Source organism: Sceloporus occidentalis, unplaced genomic scaffold, assembly GCF_023333645.1.
Source record: "Sceloporus occidentalis isolate IW3139 unplaced genomic scaffold, rSceOcc1.0.p SCAF_4, whole genome shotgun sequence".
Lineage (NCBI taxonomy): Eukaryota > Metazoa > Chordata > Lepidosauria > Squamata > Phrynosomatidae > Sceloporus > Sceloporus occidentalis.
This window is the reverse complement of record NW_028316984.1, coordinates 81,226,305-81,251,839: the sequence shown is the minus strand read 5'-3', so window position 1 is coordinate 81,251,839 and position 25,535 is coordinate 81,226,305. Positions and strand designations below refer to the sequence as shown.

At 39.3% G+C, this 25,535-nt stretch overlaps 1 protein-coding gene across 3 annotated transcripts in view; it reads left to right on the top strand.

Annotated features, from left to right (window-relative positions):
* AGBL2 (AGBL carboxypeptidase 2) overlaps positions 1-23,565 on the top strand; it is a 39,880-nt gene extending 16,315 nt beyond the window's left edge. The window contains exons 11-18 of one of the 3 annotated variants that reach the window (XM_089520520.1): positions 1,941-2,071; positions 3,224-3,290; positions 4,914-5,033; positions 11,428-11,544; positions 17,630-17,696; positions 18,908-19,093; positions 19,449-19,488; positions 23,204-23,565. In XM_089520520.1, coding sequence (XP_089376646.1) covers positions 1,941-2,071; positions 3,224-3,290; positions 4,914-5,033; positions 11,428-11,544; positions 17,630-17,696; positions 18,908-19,093; positions 19,449-19,488; positions 23,204-23,465 — 990 coding nt within the window. In that variant the 3' untranslated portion in view covers positions 23,466-23,565. Of the gene's footprint in view, positions 1-1,940; positions 2,072-3,223; positions 3,291-4,913; positions 5,034-11,427; positions 11,545-17,629; positions 17,697-18,907; positions 19,094-19,448; positions 19,489-23,203 lie in introns of those variants that run through there. The other 2 variants (XM_089520521.1, XM_089520522.1) reach the window with 2 other exon arrangements.
* The last annotated feature ends 1,970 nt before the right edge of the window (positions 23,566-25,535 follow it).

Here is a 25,535-nt window from a genome sequence, read left to right as displayed (position 1 = left end):
TGGCAGTAATAGCCACTGGATAGATTATCTTATCTGTGAATGTGTCTAGTCCCCTTTTAAAGGCCTCCAATTTGGCAGCCATCACTACATTATGTAGCAGGAAATGTTACAAGTGAATGCAGTATGCTGTGAAGATGTACTTCCTTTTCTTTTTTCCCTGAATCTACCACCACTCAGCATACTATCACTCTCTCCTTACTGTGCATACTTCTATTCATCTCTATTCTGTCCACTATTACTCAGTTTTTTTTCTAAATTAAACAGCTCCAAATATTGTAACCTTACTCATAGGGGAGTCACTGCAGCTCCCTCATGTTGGTTGCTCTTTTCTGTACCATTTTCAGGTGTGGTGACTAGAACTGAATTTCAAGTGCTCCAGAGATTTTCAGGTGTTATGGCTGTTTTATTTTAACTTCTTTTCCATATGGTTCTCAATATGTAATTTATCTTTCTCGTAGTTGCTATATCCTGGGTTGTCATTTTCCTTAAACTAGCCACCACAACTTCACAATCTCTTTCCTAATTGTTAGCTCTATTGGTGTAAATATAAAGTTGAAATGCTTTGCAAAAGCTGAAATACTTCCACTTGATAGTATTGAATTGCATTTGTCTTTTTGATCCCTATTTCTCCAGTTTTGACTAACAAATGTATTTCAGTGAGCAGTTAAACACTCACTACATGAAAATTAATGCAGATATTAAAAGATGTAGCCTCTCCCCAATCTTAATTTGATGCTTGAATAGAAAACAAGAATGTCCCTAGGCATCTAAGGACTACAGTGCTTGCTTTGTTGCAGTTTATAGTCAGACAGTTGATATTGTAAGAGACACCTAATGCGGTGAGCAGTCTACACAAAGTGATTTGTTCATGGGAAATTACTAATATATAAATTTCATTTATATGGGAAAGTTTGTATATGGAGAAGGTTTTTTTTTCTATGAGAGAATGAATGTTAGTACCATATCATGTATGAATTAGTTGAAAAGGAAGTCAGAGTATATTCCTGTTTATTATTATTATTATTATTATTATTATTATTATTATTATTAACTTTTATTTATAAAGTGCTGTAAATTTACACAGCGCTGTACATACAATCTTTTAGTTAGACGGTTCCCTGCCCTCAGGCTTACAATCTAAGAAGACACGACACAAAAGGAGAGGGGAGTGGTGTGGGTTAAAGATGTTTAACATCTTTCTTGCATGGCATATTAATTGTAAGGTCCTTGGCAAAGATAGATTAGATCTGCTTTAGAATAAGGAACTTGGATAAAGTCTAGTTATTGATGATGGCAACCATGGTGATTTACCTTATTTTTATCCCCCCTTTTTTAAACTGTAGAATTTTGCCCACAAAAGTCCTCTATCAGTTATGTCAGTGGCTGCACCTCACAGTTGAGTGTGTCCGTGATTTGGAACCAGCTGTTACCAGTAGTCAGTCACTCCCTTCCTCCATTTCATATTACCTATCATCTTGTGGTACCTGGGTGGTTTACAAAAAACTTATTACTACCTTCTTATCTGAATCCTGAATTACTAGTCCATTGCAGTGAAAAAGAAAAGACATTATAGTAGCATTTGCTGTTATTATAGGATATGTACGAATTATAGAATGAAATTAGAAAAGTGGTCTGCTGGTTACAGGACAGAACAGTATGATATAAATTTTTTTCTGTGGAGTGTAAAGAAGTTCTGCTACTAACAATATGGTCTTTTTGGTGCCAGCTCAAATAAATTCTATTTCCAGATACTTTAAAATGTTTTTATTGTATTTGTTTATCCTGGTAAATTCTTGTTGCTTCTTTGTTTTATTGTTGTACAGAGGATGTGACATTGTTCTTATTATATTGTTTTATCTGTGTACACTAATCTGTTAGGTTGCAAGATGGACTACAAGCAAACACACACCATTTGCAATTGTTTTCTTTTCTTCTCTCAGTTTCAGCAATGTCTGTCTGAAGTCAAAGAGATAATGAAGCAAAAAATACAGAGGAAGCTTTCAGAGTTGGGCCGTGAACAAAATACAGAGGGCACATGGAGTGATGTATCTCTCTCTGATGTTGAATCAAGGTAATTCAAGTCTGTAACACTTCACTAATAGATTTTAGCAAAGTAATGGGGGGCTATTGATCTATCCAGAGACATTATTAAGATTGCCAAGCCAGGAGATTTCATATAATCATATTCTTTCTTGGTTTTGTTCAGAAAAGCAAGCTCAAGAACAAATTGTAGCACAGGCAGTACTCATTGTTATGCTGTCTCCTTATACTGATATAGCTATTTTATGAAGTTCATATCTTACTCTTACGTCCAGTACTAAGAACAGCTATTACTCACTCACTCATTGGCTGATTTCATGGCTTATTTGAGTCACAACTCAAGCAAGGCTTAAGGGAAGTTGCTGTACCATTCAAATGCCTTTATATATACGTAGCAGTAAAGGAGCAACTTTGTTAGTTGTGATCCAACATTGCAGGGATGTATTTGTGACTATTGCAACTAGTTGGGTGGGGATAGTCATGTGGGCTTTTCTTACCTGATCGCCACCCACTTGTGCGTTATTGAAAGTGCAGGGAAGATCTGCACAGTCTCTTCCATTCACATGATTGTGTTCCTCTATTACACATATGCTCACAGACAGATAGAATGCATAGCTTTTTGTGGTGTTTCCAGGCTATGTGGCTGTGTTCTGGAAGAGTTTAGTCCTGAGGTTTTGCCAGCATCTGTGGCTGGTATCTTCAGAGAATGCTGGCATGGAAGTGAGTAGGGTATATATATATATCAGCATTCTCTAAAAATGCCAGTCATGGATGCTGGCGAAACGTCAGGAATAAACTCTTCCAGAATACGGCCACCTAGCCCAAAAAACTCACAAAAAACTATGGATGCCAGCCATGTAAGCCTTTGACATAGAGTGCAGTTTAGGAATTGGGCATGTAGAGTGTCATATCACTTTGCCCACCTGTAAGAATGCACCTGGAGGGAAACTAAATGGAAGTAACACATGCCACTCTTTTGTGAAAGATGTATGTCTTCTAGGACTTTTATAATGAACCTATATTGAAACTTCAAAAGCTCAGAACATGTCTGGTGAGACTGTTTATCCAGAAGCTCATGTAAACCTGCCATTCTGAATTCTGAAGAAACAGGAACCAACAAGGTTTATTATAATCACCTGTACTGCAAAATTTGTTGTCCTGTTCTCCCTTTTTCCTTAACTAGCACAAGTGGCTCCGACAGCTCCCAGTCAGATGGCCCCCCTGCGCATTTGATCAACATGGTAGAGAAGGTGAGAACCATTCATTTTTTGTGTGTATAAGCAGTGTGGAAGAATGCAAAAGCATATAATGCAGTATCTTGGCTTCTTGAAATAAGTAAGAATAGCAGTCTTGCTGCAGAAAGACTATTGCCTTTACTGACTTAGAGACAATAACAGGATGTGTGGGCTTCATCACTCAAAAGGGAAAACATACATGCTTTAAGGGACTTAAAGATCAGGAAAATTGGATTGGTGAGGCTTGAAATTTGTGGCTTCAGTAATACAGTACAAGGATTTTACACTTTAGTCACTTCTGGCACAACCTGTCACAAAAATAAAGGACACAATGAGCTGATTTTCTCATCATGCACTTAGGGACAAATGATAACATTGACAAAATTTCATCAATATATACCATAATAACTTCCAGGTGATAATTATTACTTTACGATACCCCCTCGTAAGGCACAATCTGCAGACTTCTACAATAACAGATATTTAGAGGGTCAAGAAACACTGGGGAAAATGTGTAAATCTGGATAGTGACTACGTAGAGATAAGTTAACAACTACAAATCAAAACAAACTTTCTGTCAAATTTTTTTAGAGGTGATAATTAAAACTTTACGATATCCCCTCATAACAGCAAGAAGTGATCAACAGTAATGGTAATAAACTACACATGCCATACTTTAGTTTTCACTAGCACAGTTATGAGATATTTGTATTGGACAAAAATGCATTTTATTTCTGTACATAATTGTAAGAGTAATGGGTGTGTTAACTAAGTGAAAACTTGCATTTTTCTGCCAAAAAAAAACCACCACACCAGGACAATGCAGCAGAAAAAATTACTGTTGTATTAAACCTCTTCACAAATTATTGATAAATAAATGAAGGAATTCTGCTTCTGTGGTCCAGAAAATGATAACTCCTGAAAACATTAGTTGCTGTCAGGACTTGACTAGCAAACTTGCTAAGATAGTACTAGGCAAATGGTCAGGCATCCTATGTCTAGATTTAACATGGAATCCTATAACATACCACAGCTTAATTTCCTGTATTCTTGTAAAATACCATGATCAGTGGTATCAAAACCCATTGAAAAATCTAGGGAGATCAACAGATTAGCACTCCCCTTGTCTTTAGATTTAAGGACTGAGCAGAGAAAAAATTAGCAAATTGTGGAACATTAAGAGCTTGGTCTTCAAACAGTGACACTGAAGTCCCACTGTACTGAGTAAGATATACCTCCAATGTAAGTATACTTAGGATTATGGCATAAGTGCCACAAAGTAATTTTAGTAGTGGTTGTTGTTGTATGCCATCGGGTTGTTTCCGATTTGTGGTGCTCTTAAGATGATCTATCATGGGGTTTTCTTGGCAATCAGAGCAGATTTGTCTTTGCCTTCCTCTGAAGCTTTGAAAATGTGACTTGCCCAAAGTCACCATTTAGGTTTCCATGGGAGAATGGAGATTTGAATCCTAGTCTCCAGAGTTGTAGTCTGATATTCAGATCACTATCCATACTGGCTCTCTGTATGTGAAATCTGAAAACATTTAGTGGGGGGAAAATAATTCTGTGTTATTGATGTATTTGAATGGTAACTAAGAACATTTTGCTAACTTATTATTTTTTAAAATTTCTCTGGAGGATTATAATGAGAAGAAGAAAAAGAAGAAAAAGAAACGTCTACGCACAAGAAAGGAAAGGAATAATTTGCACCATAATCATTCTGTGAGACATACAGTGAACCACAAGGAAGATGTTGTGGTAAGAGGGAAATGAGATGTGGCCAGCTAAACATTTTTATTGGCAGGAGATGGCCAACTAATAATGTTTTCCACTGTAATGCAAAACAATTCTCAGAATATTTTGCTACTTTTATCTCTGAGTCTTGTTGAATTTCTCTTTATGGCTGTACTGAGGAGCTGTTTTAGGATATTCTGTCACGCTGCGGTTTAGGCATGAATATGATTTCCAGTATTCCTACCAGACCTTGAGATACTCTTAGAAATCAGGAAGCAAAGCCAGACAGTCCCAGGTGAAGGATTTATTTACAGAGGATAAGGAGTTGCTATTTACAGATGTAGAACAGAGTTCAGGATGGAAGCAAACACTCTTGCTTCCTCCTTAGCAGCTCAAAGCAACACAGAGCGATACTGGAACTCTCACTGATACTAACAAACTCCAACTGCACTGACTCTCCACTACTCCACAACTATAACCCATACTTGTTTACATTAGGTTCAGCCTTATATACAGTTGGCTGATGCAACCTTCCAGTACATGCCATTAGACATTATATCATACAGAGTCAGAGGTGCAATGTACAATACACAAGTAAGTGTCTGGCCGCTTCAAGGACATTTATGACCAGATGTCCTGGCCTTGTCACACAAACCACACACACATCATGACTATGCAGTTCTGCAGATCTAATTTCACATCATGTTATGATGATATATTCTGCAGTAATTCTTGTTACCAAATTGTTGTTTACAAAATACAGAGAGATTTGTGTACCTTGCACACATTTTTACACCTTTTTGCTGGCTTAATAATAAAGGTATTACTCATATATGTAATTTGGAATTATTTTGTCATAGTTTTCCAACATTTAATGATATATGTACTGTTTCCTCTTGCAGCATGCATATGTGTTTTTAATAATAGGTTTGTGTAAAAATAACAGAAATGTGCACATTCCTGTGCATCAAAGGATCAGTCATGTTGAATGGAGAAAAATTATCAGAGAAAAATCTTACGTATCTCTTGAGATTGGGAAATAGTCCAAGGTCATATACAAAAACATTGTTATAAGTTTACAGGGATTTTGAGGTTTGTAGTTCAGCAGAGCTAGAAAAGTAGTCATGAAAATGAGGACTAAAATTAACAGAATGATATCTTTAAAATAAAAGGTTTTCAAAGAATGCTTTGGTGATGCTAGAGAGGAAGGGAGAGGACAAACATACTCTGAGAGGAAAAATATATTAAAAAGGTCAATTAAATGGCAAAGCCCTGCTGCAGGAGTACTGTATTTACTACTTCATTCTTTTTCATACTTCTTGTGTTTACAGCTGTGGAGCTTCAGCCTCAAAAGAAACTAAGAATAATGATAAAACTGTCATTTTAACAAGGTCACAAGGAGTTTTTGTCAAGTGATTGGTAATACACTGAGTGCTCTCCAAGTACGATCCTTGCACAGTCATTAGTCATTTGCCATATATCTCTTGAGTACAGTTGGACCTTGGTATCCATGGAAGATCTGTTCCGAACCGCCCCACAGATACGAAAAAAATGCAGGACCTCAAGTCCTGTTGTCGTTAATGGTGTTATGCTGTATGCATGGCCACTAGTGCAGCTGTGTGGGGACAATGGGGCTTGCTGTCCACGGATGCTTAAATCTGCAGATGGCAAGCCCACGGATAGTGAGGCCCCACTGAACTTATTTTATAGCTGATCAACATGTGGTATGATTAGTTATAATAATTCCCAGTCTCATAAAAAATTGTTTTATGAGAATATACATACAAGTGTTTGTAACTGTATTTCTCAGATTACTTTTAAAATATCAAAAACAATATTTTTTGTTATGCTGAACTATTTACTAGCAGTTCTGGTAACAACTGCAACTTTTTATTCCAACCCTTCAATTTCTTTTATTATTATTTTTAATTCTGAGCATGTCAGGCCAAAAAGATCCTGCAGGGCATACATGCATCCCTTGCTGTGGATTGTGCTGTGTTTTTGCAGACAATACCATCTTTTGTTTGAAACCTTGCCATGATTTCCTATCATTACATCCATCTTTATTACCACAGAAAATTCACTAAGGAGGGGAAGATGTGTCTTTAGCTTGGTAGTGCTAGGAGCCATCTGTCTAGGTAAGCATCCAAAGAGTTTATACTTCCCCCATAGAAAATCATGAGGTACAGTTGCATTGCTTGACTGTAAACCCCTAAAACCCAATAAATTCAGTTGTCAATTAAAGTACTCAAAAATCATCAGCAAGATACTGAAGGAAGAAGTTTCCTGGGTGGAAAAAAAGACTATTATGATTGTGAAGGCCTCTTAGTCCCTGGAAAATTTCTATGGTACATACTTAGAAGTAAATTCAGTTAAGTACTTGGTGCTTAGGTGCTACTTGTTGCTTGATTTATGTTAATATAGAAATTGTTGAAATAACATATTAAAATTGTTCCCTTGGCTAGCTGATTGACACCTTGAATTTTGTTTTTATGACATTAGTTCAGAAATCTACTTTACATGTCAACATTTTTTAGTGTATTAGATTTTTCATTTTGATTTGCATGATTTTTTAAAAAAAACTGGTTTATCTCATTGTCAGTTTAGTCATATTTATTGCTTTTTTTCCTCAGAAATCATGAAGGAGAGACACATAAATAAGGAAGATACAACTGTATCTCTTGCAGAATAAGGTTTTTTGGCAGACCATTGCTCAGGATATCAGTTTTGTGTGGCATGAATTCATGTTGATCATCCCTTATGTTCATACTAGTTCTGTGACATTTCTGTCCTTACCTGCTATTCGTTCTCATTGATGTGTTACAGGGTTTTGTTTTGTTTTGTTTTTGTTAAGAAAGAATGGTCAAGGAGTGGTCCTTGTCATGTTCCACTAAATCCATCTTCTCCACACACCCCTATGCAGACATCCCTTTCTACTACCAACTACTTGTGTTGAGATCAGACAAAGGGGAAAAAAAGAAATGGGAATGATAGAAACCAAGTACAGTGAGCCCTTGTTATCTGCTGTGGTTTGGTTCCAGGACACCCCCCCCCCCATGGATAACAAAATCCGTGGATGTTCAAGTACCATTCAATCCAGTGGCATAACAAAATGGTGTTTCGTATACAGAATAGAAAATCGGGGTTTGCTACTTGAAATTTATGCTTTTTCTGAACATTTTCAAGCTGTGGATGCTTGAATTGTGCATAAAAAATATGTGGATAAGAAGGGCCGACTGTAACAACTTTTGGTCAATAAGCAATAAACAAATAGCTCACACAATTCTACTGGCTCCTTCTTTGGCATATTAGCAATTTTTCACCATTATCAGTTGTGTCTTTTGGGGGTGTGGACCACACCAGGTGACACCTCAGAAGAAGGGTGACACCCTGGTCAGGGCCCTCCTCCCGCTGTGTGTGGGGAAGTGGTGCTGCTGCCAGCATCTGCCCCTTCTTATTCACTGCTGTGGTTCTCTCCTTGAGGAGAAAGCCAAAGCAGTGGAAGAGGAGGAGGGCCGAGCCCGGCCCTCTTGGTGTTACCTCTCCCCATCTCCTTTCTCATGAGGAAGCCACATGGAGGTGAAGGAAGTGTGAGTCTGACCTTCTTGACTTCACGTCTACCTGGCTTTCTCCTCACGAGGAAGCCACATGAAGAAAAAGAGGCAAGCATGGACCTCTTGGCTTTGCATCTGCCCAGCTCCCTCCTTATGAGTAATCCACATTGAGGCAAGCGAGGAGCAAGTCTCCTTCCCCTCCCCTCCATCATTTGCCTAGCTCCCCCTCCCACAGCTCTGGGTGGGCAGGCGGCTGAGCAAGTGAGTGGGGAAGACCACTGCCCTCCCCCCCACACCAGGTGACACCGAACCTGGGGGCACCACTGACTGTTAGATTTCTTTTATCCCTCAGTGATGATGCAGTGCCTTGCAAACATGTAGTGATGGCACACACATCACAGAAACAGTAATGAAAAAAACAAACACACAAAGGAATTTTCTCAGGTATCATGGTCCACATGTATTTTGCTGCTGTAAATTTGGATGTGGTCACCAGGAAGACTGGGGGTCAGTGTGGCCAAAGGTTAAAAAATAGCCACAGAGCAAAAACTAAGGGAAAGGCCCAGCAGCTGAAGGCATATGCATATCTCTATCCCATCCCTCCTAAAGAAACTTTGAGAATATCATAAATTTTATGGGCAAACAGGGACTGTACCGGATAGATTGGGAAAAGAAATGTGCTGCCTGAATAGAAATTAAGGCCCGTTACACACGGGCATAAAGTACGTGCTCCACGCATACTAGGGTTAGAAAGGGGCGTCAGGAAGTGCGCACAAAATGGCGGTGCCCGTTCCACACGGGGGCTGCCATCTTTACATAGTGGACGCACTGCGTCCGCACGTCGCGCGGCACGTATGACGCTGAGAGTGCGCCATTGGCGCCTCGCAGCGTCATCCGTGCCGCAGAAAGAAGCGCCATTTTGGGGCCTCTTTTTGCTCCGCGAGGGAGCCACGTGGTTTGGCTGCTGCGGCTCCCTCGCTGAGCAACCGGCAGCGGCGCAAGACCGCCCGTTTTGGGCGGTCTGTAACGCGCCTAAGAATGCCAGATAAATTGACATCCACAGCCACTTACAGTCTTTACATTCTAAAACAAATTGTAGACTAAGTGCCTCATTGGCTAAATCTACAGCACTATATAAATAAAGCATAATACTGTAATAATAATAACTTTTGTATCATTTTTGTATTCTTTTTTTTTTTTTTTGTATCCTCATTGCCCTGCTTTGCTGTTTTGTTATATTGCCTTTTGGAAGGCTTCTTCTTGGAAGGTTATCTTCATCTCTAAATACACAATATTCATGACAGGGATATCTTTGCTTATTGTCTTTATTTTAGTTGCAAAGTAGCCAAGAGTTTTAATGGTGTACTTTTTGAAAAAAATACTTTTGTGTATTAATTTTATTTGGTGTATTTCATTAAGATATATAAATCTGCCTTAAACTGAATCAGATTATTTCTCCATTTAGCTTTGTATGGTCTACTCTGATTGGCAGAAGCTCTTCTGAGGGTACATCTACAATCAGTATTTAGTGTGGAATTACCATGCTGTGCTGTTGTTCTTTTATTCAGCATCCACATGATATTCTCATCTGTTATTATCTTGTTCTTTTACTGTTATTTTATCATCTTTCAAAATCTGTCTTTTTTTTTAAGATTGGACTTATTTTACATATTATGTGGATTACCTGTCATTAGCATTACTCATTCATCTTTTTAAAGAGCTATATCTACAGCGCTATATAAATAAAGCATAATAATAATAATAATAATAATAATAATAATAATAATAATAATAGGCAAGGTTCATTATAGTTCTTTCTGTAGGTACCATTTTATGACTCCTCTTTATTTTAAAGCTGATTTTGGGGGGGAAATAGCATCATACAAAAAGAAAAAATTTCAGTTTTTCTAAGAATTATAATGAAAGTTTGCTGGACTCCACCCACAACAGCAATATCACATTCATTGCTGTTGTTTGACTATAGTAGGGTATACATACAGAAAAATTATCTTAAAATTATAGAAAGTTTATTGTATAGCATGATAAGCAATCTGTCTGTAAGGAACTCTGCTGTCAGATGTATGATTTTTTTTAGCCTCCTTGCTATGGAATCCTGTAACCAAGGTCTGAATGTGGAATTTTCCACACACAAAGCATGCATTCAGTTGCTGAGCAATGCCATACATGCAGTTCATTTTAGCCAAACAATTATTTTATTACAGCTGACTAGAAGAGAAAGATAAGACATTTCCATCCTTCAGTCATCCTTGCCCATAATCTAAACCTGACAGTATCTGTAGTAGATATCTGTAGTAGATTAAAAAGGCCTAGATAAAACCATGTTGTACCTGATGCTGTTCATAAATTAATAGCCAACTATTCTAATGTAATTAAAGAGTGGCTAATCCATAGATGCCCATCACTATTAATGACCAGTTAGAAATGAACTTTCATTCTAATACTAGTCTCAGCCGGGCCACCAGTATCCAGCTGTCAGATATTTCAGCTCATTTGTGAGGAACATTTTTCCACAATTCATGCATATTATTCTAATGAGATGGTAATAGATATTTGCCTGTGTTTATGTGTTGTGTTATCACTAGGCATTGTAGTAGCTGCACGTACTACTCACCATTCTGCTATGTTCTGCTTACTTTGTAGTAAACTGTAATTATCTCTGTTTGATTGTCTTCTCTGATGGATTTCTGAACTCACCACTGCTTTACCTTTACCTCTGCTGTACCTGATTGAAATGAGATTCTGATTCTGTTTTCAGAGATCTTCCTCAGCTTTCTGATTAATCTTTTCTCACACTATGACTTAAGTGTCGGCCAGGATACACTCTCTTTATTAAATTCTTCTAGGCAAGTACAATTTCTCCAAGCAATGGAAAGTGTCGTAGTCTTTCCAAGATATCACAGAGAGACAGCAGTTCAGAACAGAAGAACAAGCAGATGAATCGTGTAATCTATATGTGTCAGGTCGGTTTGTGGAAACAAAAACTTCTGTTACTGCTCAACATATATTCAGTGCCTTTCAGACAAAATCTAAAAGTAAAATATACCAGGTATGGTCAGGTAATCTGGAGTATTTGTAGTCCCTGAGTAAATAAAGAAGTGTGATATGAAAGTTTAAGATATGCATTTTAAACACATCTTTTGCAAAATACTTTAGGGAATTCTAGGATGATTATAGTGTTGTATCATGAACTCAGTTGTATTTAAATGGGTGGATTGTAGAGGGACTGCAAGATGATATGACACAACTGGACATAATGCTTAATCAAAATAATTTGAAATTGACATTTTTAGGGGGAGACATTTCAGTTACAGAAACAAAGTTCTTTAAGTTTTACTCTGGATATGCAGTAAAACAAATGTTGAGGGGTGAAAAATGAGTGCATAAGTAAGCTCTGGAACAATCCTAAAGATTGATTGATCTGTCTGTCTACATGTGATTTGGCTCCACCAGTTTCTATACCAGTGATGGGAAACATGAAGCCTCTTCTGGTGGCAACTTGTATCATTCTTCATTGGAAATCCAAAAATGTCCACATCAGTGGCTGACATAGGCCCAGTACAGACGGGCAGGAAGGGGTGGCAAGACTCCACCCCTTTCTGCCCCGAATGGAGGCCGCTGGAGACAAATGCTGTGGCCTCTGTGAAACCTAAAAAGAACCCACTCCTGGTGGATTCTTTTTGCGCTAGATGCCAGGCACCATTGGTGCGGCTCTCATGCAACAATGATGTCTGCGTGGTGCAGAGCTGTTTGGACGCTGCAGCAAGGGGAAGTCATCGTTGCATGCCCTGTATGGACAGAGGCGATGAATTATGGTGCCCGGACAGCATGGAGAAGGTTGTGAGCGTGGGGACACTCAGCCCTCACCCCGCTCACAGACTGGCACTTCTCGCCCATCTGTACCAGGCCATAGTGAAACATTTGCTTTATTATGGTTCAGTACACACAAATTTTGTTTCATTCACAAAATTATTTAAGATACTTTGTATAAAATTACCTTCAGTGTATAGGAAACATACCTATATATACTCGACTATAAGTCGAGGGCAGGTTTTGGGGCCAAAATTATGAATTTTGATATGACCTGTGAAGTTGAGGGTAAAACTTAGGGGCATGTAACAAAAGATCTAAAGGATAAGGAAAACAATGCTAAAGAACTTACAAAATTCCAGTAGACATAACTGTTTGTTCTCACACTAAAGGCTGTATGGATGACAGAATAGAAGGGGGTCATTGCTTCCAGAACAGAGTATGCTCTTGCCTTTCACCGGGGGATGGTTCCCCTTTTTTAATAAGAGGTAAAGAACAGGACTTACATGGACCCGTGGATAAGTCGATACAGGTTTTTGGAGTCAGTTTTTTGACTAAAATTTCTAGACTTATACATGAGTATATACAATAAATGAATTTCATGTTTAGACTTGGGTCCCATCTCCAAGATATCTGACTATGTCTATACAAATGTTCCAAAATCTGGAAAAAGCCATAATCCAAAACACTTCTGGTCCCAAGCATTTCAGATGAGAGAGACTCAACCTGTACAACAATGCATATACCTAGTGAAAATATCTTCTTGTTGTTATTGTTGTGTGCCTTCAAGTTGTTCCCAGCTTATGGCAAAACTAAGACAACCCTATAAGAGGTTTTCTGAGCAAGGTTTATTTAGAGAGGGTTTGTCTTTGCCTTCCTCTGAGGCTGAGAGAATGTGACTTTACCAAGGCCACTCAGTGGGTTTCCATGGCTGAGTGGGGATTCAAGACCTTGTTTTTTAGAGTCCTTGTTCAACACTCAAACCACTACAACACACTTGCTCTTGAAAAATACCCTGAATCTATAATTTCAGTGGTAGGTAAATCCCTCCGCTGGTGTGGATTACAACTCTCTCTTAACATCATTCTACTCACTTGCTATGGCCAGTACATCCCCTAGTGGCCAATCTTTTGATAATGAGACTAGTGAAAGGAATATACAAGAGGCATGATATTAAGGAAATTTCTTGGAACAGTGCACATATTAGGCAAAACTGCATACTAATATGAGCATATTAGGAGACACATGAGCAAACAATATACACAGATATTTCTGAGAATCTTTTTAAAAAGTTACAAACCTATGTGAGAATGGGACAAAATGGACAGATTTTTCCATCCCTGTTACTGGTATAGTTAGATCTGTTTCTGGAAACCAAATCTGCATCAGAGGGAATGGTTGGTTTCACAGAATACATGGGTGTTTCCATAAAAAACATTTATTGTCCAGTCATCGTCCTTCATTCACAAAATTTGATGGAGTCTAGATGTTGTCTTGCATTTGCAATATCCTGTTTTACAACAGCTTCCTCTTGTGTTTTATCATATTACCAAAGTTGGAGGGGGAAGTTAAAACAGAATAACTACACAATATGTTTTTGGCAGCTGTGTGTCTGGATGCATGCCATGAGATTAGAGGTGCTTTCAGAAGATGGCCCAGTATGCTAGCACAAATAATGTTCTGCCCACAGGTACATAGTTCTGTGCATAACAGTAAGAGTCTGTTTTTATCACTTTCAGTCATTTGTATTCTTAAATGTGTGTTTGAACAATAAAGAAATGAGGTTTGTTACACATGGCCCTTTATGTTTAATTAAGGACTTTCTCTGTAGGAAATGAAAACTGATATGTCAAACAAGCTGTAGGAACTATGCCAAGGCTGGCTACAAGTTACCCGTGAGGTCATAATTCCATTCTTTATTGTAACTCCTTTTTAAAAAGGTGCTAAGAGTCTTTTGCCTGAGTTGGTAATTGTTCCTTACAGAGCCTGAAAAAAAATTATTAAAATTAATTCATTAATATTTTTACATTGATTTTAAACATTATTAAAACTGTTCAGTGATGTTAGTCATCTGAGTAACAGTTAACATAATGCCCAGATTCCATTAGCATAAAATACATTTTACTTGATTGCACAGTGGCTGTGGGGGATGGCAGGCAAAACTGTTTCTGTAATTGTGAGGAAAAGGCTACCACCTCTCAGCAACCTATTTCTCCAATGCTTGGCTTCTGGATGAGGCCTCAGAACCAGGATATTCTGGGAAGTCTTGATTCAGAAAATTGCCTGTACCATAGGCATCTTATTATTTTAATTAGTTTAAATTAAATTAAATTAAATTTTATTATTAGGCAACCAAATGTAGGTTATAGAAAAAATAAATTATAATCAAATCAATCAATCAAATAAATGCTAAAATCACAAATTTGCTCTCACTACAAATTTAGATATATTAACCAGGACTAACATAACTGACAGCAAGTGGTGAAACAGACAAGCCAAATAAAGTGGTTCTGCCCGTATTGAAAGCAGAGTGTTTAGACAATGCACACCTCTAAAGTGGGTGGAAATTGGATTGAAGCTGCACTTCGGGGCTAAAGTCGGAGGAAAAAGAAGCCACAATAGTCTGACTCAAGGTGGAAAATGTGCACCTTAGACCCTGCATATAAACACCCCAACATGTGATCAGTTCTGAAGGAGTGATCCATCTTAATCCTAAAACTTCATATAAATGCACCGGTGCGGTTGCACATTAAAAAAGAACGGAGCTGGCATAAACAAATGGTCGGGATGGCAATGCAAAAAAAATGAAAGTGTGACACCTCCAGAGGATATAAATACAACATACACAAACCAGACAGTCCAAGAGGGGGCATGGGGTGAAGGAGGCATGTAGGAGGGGCCCATGATTGTGCTTTGCCAATGTTTTACTGAACACTTTGATGGTGGAGCATCGGAGGTGGAAATATATGCCTGATCAAAGGGGCAGCCATCCAGTGGGATAGTATCTAGGCAGGCAGACAGTCACCAGCAGTATGTTCATGTGATAGTGCACATGCATGGTGGGGAGGTGACAAAAAAATTACCCAGTGACACAGCTTGATGCTGTGCCATGCAGTCAGGCTATGTGCATTCAGGCTGCCTTGGGAGTAGCCGGTGCAAACAGCAGGTTTTTGATCCACTTCCAGAAAATGCAGGTTCTTGCCACTTTTTCCTGCCCGTCTGTAGGCTCTAAACATCTTACCAATTAATTTTTTAAAAAATATTTTTATTAGACATTTTAATTTTTTTTAAAACATCATACATTATCCTAATCATGCAATCACAACTTTACACAAATACATATTTTCAAACATACATAACACTATCTATATTGTGAAGTCAAAGGCTTTCATGGCTGGCATCCATAGTTTTTTGTGGGTTTTTCGGGCTATGTGGCGACATAGCCTGAAAAACCCACAAAAAACTATCGATATTATTTTACAATCCTAGCTTGTCATTTAATATATTTGACAATGATAGCCTTCAACTATTCTTCTCTTTCTAAAACCCTCAATTTCAAACCCTCCTTTTCCCCTTTCTTATCATCCATAATTCTTCCCTCCTTGACTTCCTCAACATTCCTAAATTTTCTTTTCCTTCTTTCCTTCTTTTCCCTTCTTCTTTTTTATTTCCCTCATATTTCTCTATCTTCCCTTACCAATTAATAATTTTAAAGGTATTTGGGGTTCAGGTTAAAGTTGGCCACTGTTAATACTGTTAATTTGAGTTTTTTTTAAATTAAAAGGGATGAGTTATTAATGCAATATTGTCAGGAATTGCATCAGGCATCTTGCTTGCCATGGATATAGTGCAAATAAAGACCTTTGAAATATAACTTGGGTTGTTAATGTGTGTTGGCATACTGAAGTAATATGATGTAATATATGGTGGGGTGTTTATTGCAAGGGGTTGCTTATAGCATCCCTGTGTGCTGAAAGAACAGAGGAAAGAGAGGTATGCCTGGCTCAAGACTATCCCAAGGCCATTTCCCTGGAAAGGTAGAGAAGAAAGAAAAAGGGGGTGGTATGGGAAAAAGAAAGAAAGAAGGTTGTTCTGGTTTTTTAATGAATGTGAAAATAGCCTGCCAATGATTTGAAATTGTGTGTGGTTTCAGTAGGCCTTGCTAATGCCTGATGTTTAGTTCTGACAATGAACATCTCTGGAGTAGACCTATATTGATTGAATAAAGGTTTTCTGAGTTTACACTGAGGCCTGGAATTTCTGAACTAAGGGAGTCACTGGACTTGACAAATATTAACATCCATTAATGAACTGATTGTATTTCTCGCTAAAACAACTAATTATAACATATTTTCAAAATTAATAACAGGCTAATTTTAACTTTAACGTTTCCAAGCTTTGGACCCTCCTTAATTCTATATATCAGCATAGTGACTGGATTTGCTTGTTAGTTGGAAGCTTTCTCAACTGAGGGGTGAAGCAGACAGCTGATAAAGAATGGCCTCCAGTTGTAATCAGGCTGGAACTGCAGTGACCATATGGCCCGCTCCCAAAGCAGGCTGCTGTCACAAGTCCCAAGCCACACCAACCAGGAGTTGGTCTTAATTGACTCATTTTTAATCTGGTCCTTTAGACCAGAGTGCACCCTCAGTGCGGCTTCCTTCTGCTTTTGGGCATGCGTCATGTAAATGCAACGCCCCCAAAGCACCCAAAAGCCGCTTTATATGGCCCGTGTGTTTCAGGCTTTAGCCTCCAACTTTGTAGTTTGGAATTCAAAGTGCTCAAGAATTGTGTAACTTGCGCTTCCAGTTAGTCTAGAAATGTAAGGGATTGGGTGCCATTCATATGAAGTCTTTCCTCCTAATTGTTTTATAGCGACCTACAGTAAAGAATGGTGGATGGGAGAAGTAGAAGAACTTGGAATAGGATGTGGCAATGTCTAGATTTCTCAGAGCAACTTTCAACACACTGGTATATGTCTTGCCATATCTGCTTATGGCTTCTTTAAAGAGTAGACGGCTGGTGGCAGAAATTCCCCAGTTTTAAAATTCCACTCATTTGAAAGCTGTGGTCCCCCAAACGTGTCATAGCAATGTGGTAAAAGGCAAATCTATTTATGACAAGTTATGACTATACTCAAAGTACAAAAGGTGCATAAAGATGTATCAACAAATAGATAAACAATATAAGAAAAGCCTATTTATTTATTTATTTATTTATTTATTTATTTTCATTCAGGCTAAAGATATAGAAGATTCTTCCTTTTTACAAAGAGAGAACCTAAATAACTGTCAGAAGTCTCAAGGTGAGAGATTTTCCTGGCACATACTATAGAAAATACCTTTTAATACCCTTGGATGTAGTTCATCTGGTCCTAGAGACATATATTCATTTAGATTAACCAGGTATTCCTGTACTATCACTTTACTTATTCTGTGCTGAATTTCCCCTGTTCTGTCCTCTGCTCCATTATCCTCAGGTTGAGCACCCTTTGCTTTTTCTGAGAAGACTGAAGCAAAGAAGGTGTTGAGTAATTCTGCCTTTTCTCTGTCCTCTGTTAGCATTTTGCCATCTTCTCCACACAGTGGCTCTACCATTTCCTTCTTCTTCCATTTGCTACGGATATCCAAAAAAGCCTTTTTATTGTTCTTAACCTCTCTAGCAAGCCTGAGTTCATCCTGTGCTTTAGCTTTTCTGACTTTACCCCTACACGTGCTAGCTATTTGAATTCCTTTTTGGTGATTTCCCAATTTTTCCATTTCTTATACATGTTCTGTTTAAAACTTTGCTCAGTTGAAAGTTCCTTAGTCATCAATTCTGGTTTCTTGAGACACCTCCCATTTTTCTTCCTCACTGGAACTGAAGTTGTGCCTTCAGTAGCTCCCTTTTGAGAAACTTCCATCCATCCTTAACTCCCTTCTTTTTTAGTATTCCTGACCATGGGATCACCCCAGCAGATACCAAGGGCCCACGGTAATTATAAAACAGACAGTTAATATGAAATATGAGTTAGTAGTAATGATAATGGTTACAGCATAACAACATGGTTAGCAAATAAGAAAATCACAGTAGCTAAGGCATAACTACAACAAAGGCTACAAAGATAGTATCAAACATAATAATTAAAGCAGTTGCAGTGTAACTAGCACAGAAAGCTAGGATGAAATAAAAAATGAAATTGGAGTAAACAGCCCTGTAGCCTGATCCAGTATTGTTCTTCATACATTGTTGTTATGGTTATTTGGTTTCTTTGGTGTTCAAAAACAGTCCAAATCAACACTTCTCTAGTGACTATCCAGAGCAAGCTAGATGATGCTGTTCAGGATCTTTTGAAGAACCTTGAGGGTTGAACCACTGACCATTTTGTGCAAATATTACCGTACTTGGAATGTATTGAACCTGTAAAATATAGGTTTTCTGGGTGTTTTAGAGAAATTTTGGATTCATTTTTGAGACATTTTAGATTACTATAATCTAATCCTGATTTGTGTCTTCCACAACATTTATGCTGTTTAGAGGTTCCCCTCGATAAACAGACTGTCCCCGGGTTTGAATATGAGTTGAGGATTAAAGAACCCAAGCCCGCTCTCGTAATGATTTCTCCATCACAACGACAGACTCTCAAAATGTCGCTTGTCAAACAGCATCCACCTCCCTTTCATGAGCAGCCCAGTGGAGAACTTCTTGGTAAAATGAATCCAGGTATGCTACAATTAAATATGCTAAAGACACTGGCAAATTTTGCTGAGGCATTAAGGGATGTAATGAATACTGTAATCCTAAAAAGAAAAAAATTCCAGGTCGAACTAGAGGGATGAAAGAGGGCAGAATTCCATATTCTATGTTCTCTATAACGGTAATGCCTCTCAGTGACTAGATTTGTGTCATTCTGCCCATCATGGTTTCTCATCATCCTGGGTTTTTACAAAGGGTATAACGAAAAATCTCTACTAGTTTATACAAGTAATGAAAGAGCCAACCAAAAATAGAATACTGCTGTTTGTTTATCACTGGCCATTTATGTTTGGCATTGATCTTTGATTTTATTTCACTACAGGTCTCACTATTCCATCATCTTCTGGACTAAAACGACACAGGTATTGGTTCAGAACCACCTCAGAACACATGACAGCTTAGTGAAACATCATGAAGGTTTAATCCTTAGGGTTAGGCTAAAGGAGCTTTCAAGGTTTCACTTACCATAGTTTACTAACATGTATGAGTATGTATGCTAGACAATGTTTATTCATGAAGTGTGATACGTTCGTTATTTGTGTGCTGAGGCTTTGTAAGGGTATCTCATAGGTCTTTCAGCCAAATTATATGTGATGTGGTAGATGAGATTAATAGTGCTTCCAGGTCAGGCTTTTGTTGTGCAAGCATTTTGCTTCCTTTGTGGAATTTCAAGGTGGTATAGAAATCGTTATTTTCCATTTGCATCCATCCCGTTTTCCCACCAGTTCTTGAAAGTTTTCATTCTTCTTATCACAGTGCCTTTTGACTGGTAGCATTAGGAACCATCTGACTTGAAACACCCCTAATTTCTTAACATTTTAGAAAAGATAATACATTTATATCAATTAATGGTGTGGAGACGGGTATTTAAAAATGCTTCTGTTACCGTTTCTCTAATCCAAGTCCTATACACTCCAACTGATGATCAACCCATAAATGGAAAAAATCAGTAATCTGTATTTTCTTTCAGTAAGGAAAACAAAAGCTGAGTGGGAGCTGGGGGATAGAATTTAAACTTGGTAAACAGTACGAGAGAATTTTCCGATACCATCAAGCTGTATGATTGCATGCCATTTAAAAAGCTTGAATAACTCACTCTGTGAACATTTCAAGGATTGCTTAATCCACAAGGTTGTCTTGGTATAACTGTCTCCTCTGTATGGTGTTCTTACCTTTTGTGTGAGAGCTTTAGTGAGAATGAGGAGTGACCATACTTGAGTCAAATTAATCTGACCCCTGTATCCACAAGGGATATGTACCCAGACTTACTGTGGATAGCCTGAACTTTGGATAATGGCAAACACTATATTTTTGCCAGAAGTTGACCATAGAGTCATACTGGAGAATCTCCAGATTCCTAAAGAGACCTTTTCACTCCCAGACACAGGTAAGTAAAACTGTGATTACCAATCCCACAGATATTGGGGTGGGAAACTGTATGTTACATTAAATGCTTGATCACATTATCTCTCATCTCTTTTTCTGGCAGAATCACAAATTTGGTAGATGAATGGAATGCTGTGGATGTAGTATATCTTGAGTTCAGTAAGGCTTTTTGCCAAGTTTCCATGATATTCTTCAAAACAAGCTAGTAAAATGTAGGCTAGACAATACTGCTGATAGGTGGATTTGTAATTGATTGACCTGTCGTTCCCAAAGGGCTCACAAATGGCTCCTCTTCATACTAGACAGATGAAGTGGGGGTGCCACAAGGTTCTGTTCTGGGTCCAGTGCTATTCAGCTTCTTTATCAAGGACTTGGTTGATAGAATAGGGGGTATGCTAATTAAATTTCCAGATGACACCAAATTAGGAGGAATAGCTAATACCCCAGAGGACATGAATAAAATTCAAAATTACCTTACCAGATTAGAGAGCTGGGCCAAAACTAACAAAATGAATTTCAACAGGGAGAAATGTAAGGTACTGCGCTTAGGCAGAAAAAAATGAAATGAACAGATATGGGATGGGGCACTCCTGGCTTGACAATAGTACATGTGAAAAGGATCTAGAAGTCTTAGGGGCTGAACAGACCGGCGTTTAACACCGGCCTTGGGGCAGAGTGGGGGCCTGGCAGCCACACAGTGCATGCCCCAACTGCACCTCCAAGCTGCATGGTGGGAGGCGTCACGGTGCTCCTTTGGTGCAGCATCCAGATGACACATGGCAAAAGGAGTGCTGGAAAGTGCCACTGCGGTGGCAAAGGTGTCCTTTTTCTGGCTCCACACGCACCACTCTGCTACATGCACGCATCCCATTATTTCTTATGGGGCTCGAACATAGGTGGATTTTCCCTTACGTGGGGGAATCTGGAACGGATTCCCCGTGTAAGGAGATGGCCCACTGTAATGTGTCCAGTTCTGGACACCACAATTCAAAAAAGATATTGAGAAGCTGGAACACGTCTAGAGGAGGGCAGCCAAAATGGTAAAGGGTCTGTAAACCAGGCTCTCTGAGCCTAGGAGGTGGGTATGTTTAGCCTGGAGAGGAGATTACTAATGGATGACATGATAGCCATGTTTAAATATTCAAAGGGATGTCCTGTTGAGGATGGTGCAAGCTTGTTTTCTGCTATTGGACTGGATGGCCCCTGTGGGCCAACCCTACGATTCTATGATTTAATGTGTCTTGAGATTTCCCCCTCCCACCCGCCTGCCCAAATGGAAGCTGCTAGAGCCTTTAGTCAGGATCAGGACTATAGTGTGTGGGTGAAGGAGGTTTGGTTCTGGCTGCATTGAGTCTCAGTGGAAACCCCCTCCCCCCTTTTGCTGCAAGAGGTAAGCTGTTGTTTCCCTTTCTTGCATCCTGATGGCTCTGTTCTGTTCAGGGCACCTTGCAAGGAAAGAAATCCAGAAATGTGAAATATAGCAATCGTTAAACATGAGACTGTCTCTCATTTAAGTCACATTTTTCTTCCCAGTGATGACAGAAAATGCTAGTATCATCTGAGTGCCTATCAGTTCCTGATAGGGGACTAGTAATGGATTGTAATCCTATCCTTTCTCTTCTATGGGTGCTTCCAGACAATGCTGTTATCTTGTAATTGCCCTACCACAAACAGGACAGGAGGAGTGGATGTCTTTCACTTACTACCACTTCTTTCCTTTCCTTTTATTTTATTTACCATACAAAGAAGTCTGTGAAAGAGAAAAAGAATAAAGAACTGCATATTATTGTTTATCTAGTAGCAGACAAAACCATTCTTCTGGAAACACATTTTAATTATGCTGTAACTGGGCTGGATCAACCCAAAGATTCATATATTATCCAGACTAGCAGGAGCCATGGGTGCAGAATATTTTTATTGGCTATTAGATGATGATGCAAGGGCTTGATAACAAAGAAATGTCTCCACTTTATCCACCATGGATGCTCTCAGTCCCTTTGATAATCTCTACGTCCCCAAATACATGTGCATAGCTTTCACAAAGGTGTGGCAATGGGGCTTATATAGCTTGTCCAAATAACTACAGAAATATCAATTCCCTTCTTTTAGAAGCTCTGAAAATGAAGAAACAGCAACTACAGTCGGCCCATCTTATACACAGATTTTTTATACATGGATTCAAGCATACACAGTTTGAAAACGTTCCAAAAAAGTATAAATTTCAAATATCAAACCTTGATTTTCCATTTTTTATAAGGGATAGACACCATTTTGCTATATCATTATATTTAATGGAGCATACATGGATTTTGTTATACACGGGGGATCTTGTAACCAAACCCCAGCATATAACAAGGGTCCACTGTATAGCCAAACCCACCACCTACCCCACTGCCTTTCACGGCTAAGTAGGAAGGGAAGAGGGGAGAGCCACCTAATTGAAAAGAATGCTTGTGATCGTATCGCATTTCATAGAATGCTCAGATGTTAAGCTCAAGATGGCAAACTCTCTGCCTTGACTATATTTTAAACAAAATAACTGTTTTAAACTCATTCTTAATTGTGCCATAATGTCCAGTGAACCATGCAGGTGTCCAAGGCAGTCCTTTCTGGTGACAACTATTATGCCCACTACATCATATATTGATCTTTACTGCATCTGCAAAATGAGTTTGTTTCCTTCTTGTTTAGGTCCATGTGGTGGAATCCTGAAGTGCCTTCTGTGACTTCAATGCTGCGACGAAGCCTTTCTTTGAAATCCCAGTATGCTCTTGACAATAACAGACTGTGGCACTTGAGCCAAAGCAGGTCACAGATACTTGCCCACCGAGACTTTAAGTGGAAACCTTTCCAAATTGACCGCATGCTCCTGAAGACAGAGAGTGAATGCCATGCAAAATATAGGACACCACCCGGCAAGATTGAGCAAAAGCATTCATCGCTAGAGTGTTGAGAAGAGTCCAAATACAGCATTTGTGCACAAGCAACTGCTTGTCTCCTCCCATGAAACCCATGGCTTTTTAATAATTCACATGAACAACTGGTCAGTGGTGAAGCTGACACTCTCCTGTTCCATACTTATTACAGGAGTTTAGCAGAAAGCGGTCTGCATTTTTTTTTTTTTTTTTTGGAGGAAAAAGAATTTGGAGGCTTGGCAAAGAGAATGGATTTTTGTTCTTACTTCTACACATTTATTGCTGAGATGAAAGGGCAAGGGGTTTGTTTATTTCTGTTACTATGTTAGAACTACACATTACAGGGAAAGCATGGGCTCTCCACAGCTGGGTTTTCCTCCTTAGAGAAATAGGCAGCAGTGAGTGTGGGATATTTCCAAGGAAGAATTGGCAGGGCAGGAATGCTTCACCTTTGTCCCTGCAAGTACCCCCTGGCTATTTTTAACTGCAGCTCCAACCATGATGGGCTCCAAAGACAGCTCAAGTGGAAATACACAGAACAGACTCTTAAGAAAGTGGGTGAGTTAAGCACCCTTTGCTCCAGCTGTTTGTCTCTCTGCTACAAATGCCTCCTCCATTGCTAAGTGTTACTTCAGCAAATGTTGGTTTGGGAGTTAACCCGTTTGCTGAGATAACTGGTAATTCCTACTTACTTGTTTACTACTATTTAGGTGTACATGAGTTGTTTTCCATGATAAAAAGTGAATACCTTATATTTTTGTATGAGTTTTTATTGTTCATAGATGTCTGAAAGCGCACACACACACACACACTTTGGAATCACACAAGGAAGAAATTGTGGGTGCATGGACTGCATATAAACCCATGAGGTGGTGCTGTTATTTCCCCACCTCCGAAGGTTATTCAAACAGGGGTTGGCCTTCCATTCTGTGTCTCCTAGCTAATACTGCATTCTAACTTCCAGTTTATTCATCATTTCTTCAGCCTAGAATGAAAAGTGTGTTTTGTACTAACTTTAAAGGGCTTAATAAAAACAAAGCAACCATTGATGCTGCGGCCCTGTTTGTTCCTTACATTTTCAGTGGCAAGGACATTAGCCAATGCTATTTCATTGAAGCATGAGCATACAAACTTTTGCTCATTAATGGTTTCAATGGAGATTCAATGCTTTGGGCTAAAGAAACTGAACAAAAATCAATATATCTATATGGATTTTAAAATGGTAGCAGGGTAAACAAAAGGCGATGCCTATTACAAACGAATAAGGCAGGAAGATGGGCAACAATGGGGCAAAAGTGCCCTTAGCTGCCTCATTTGACCTTCACTTCCGGCGCTTGCCGATGACGTCACGGCGGGGTCCACTATTTTTAAGGGCGGGGGAGTTTCCTCTTCTCGCGAGAGTTGGCCTTTCCTAGTTGGGGAGCTGCTGCGCGAGCTCTGAAACAGCGGGTGGGAATCTAGGGCTGCATCCACAGTAGAGAAATAAGGCTATGGAATTCTGGGAGTGGAGTTTGTTGTGGGCCCAGAGCGGAGCAGAGCTCGGCTCTGGGCCCCACAACAAACTCCAGCTCCCAGAATTCCATAGCAAAGAGCCAGACAAAGAGTTAAGGCGGTGCCAAAGCGAGTTATTTCTTATCTTACTATGCCTGCTTTTGGCTTTTCATCGGGTCATGTCTTCCTTTCCCCCCCTTGAATCGCCTCCATTTTGAGCATGACTGTGAGGCATGGCATTTGCCTTTCCGCCAGTACAGTCCGTAGGGAACTCTTGTAGCCCCTTTGAGACTCACAACAAGGAAGAGAGGGAGCTTTCCGAGACTTACATCTAATGTCCCAGATGCAATTGAGGAAGTGGGCTGAAGCCTAGGAAAGCCCCCATGCTGCCAACGTCTTCCTTTCAGTCAGTCTGCGGAGAGGCCTTGTGGCTCCTTTGAGACTCACCGAAAGACTCACACCAGATGATGTCTCCGCACAGACTGAAAGGAAGAGATTGGCAGCAGCACTGTTTTCCTAGGCTTCTGCCTTCTTCCTCAGGTGCATCTGGGGAGGCAGGTCTATGTCTAGAAGGCTGTCCTGCTGCCAACGCCTTTCTCTCGGTGGGTCTCCATAGA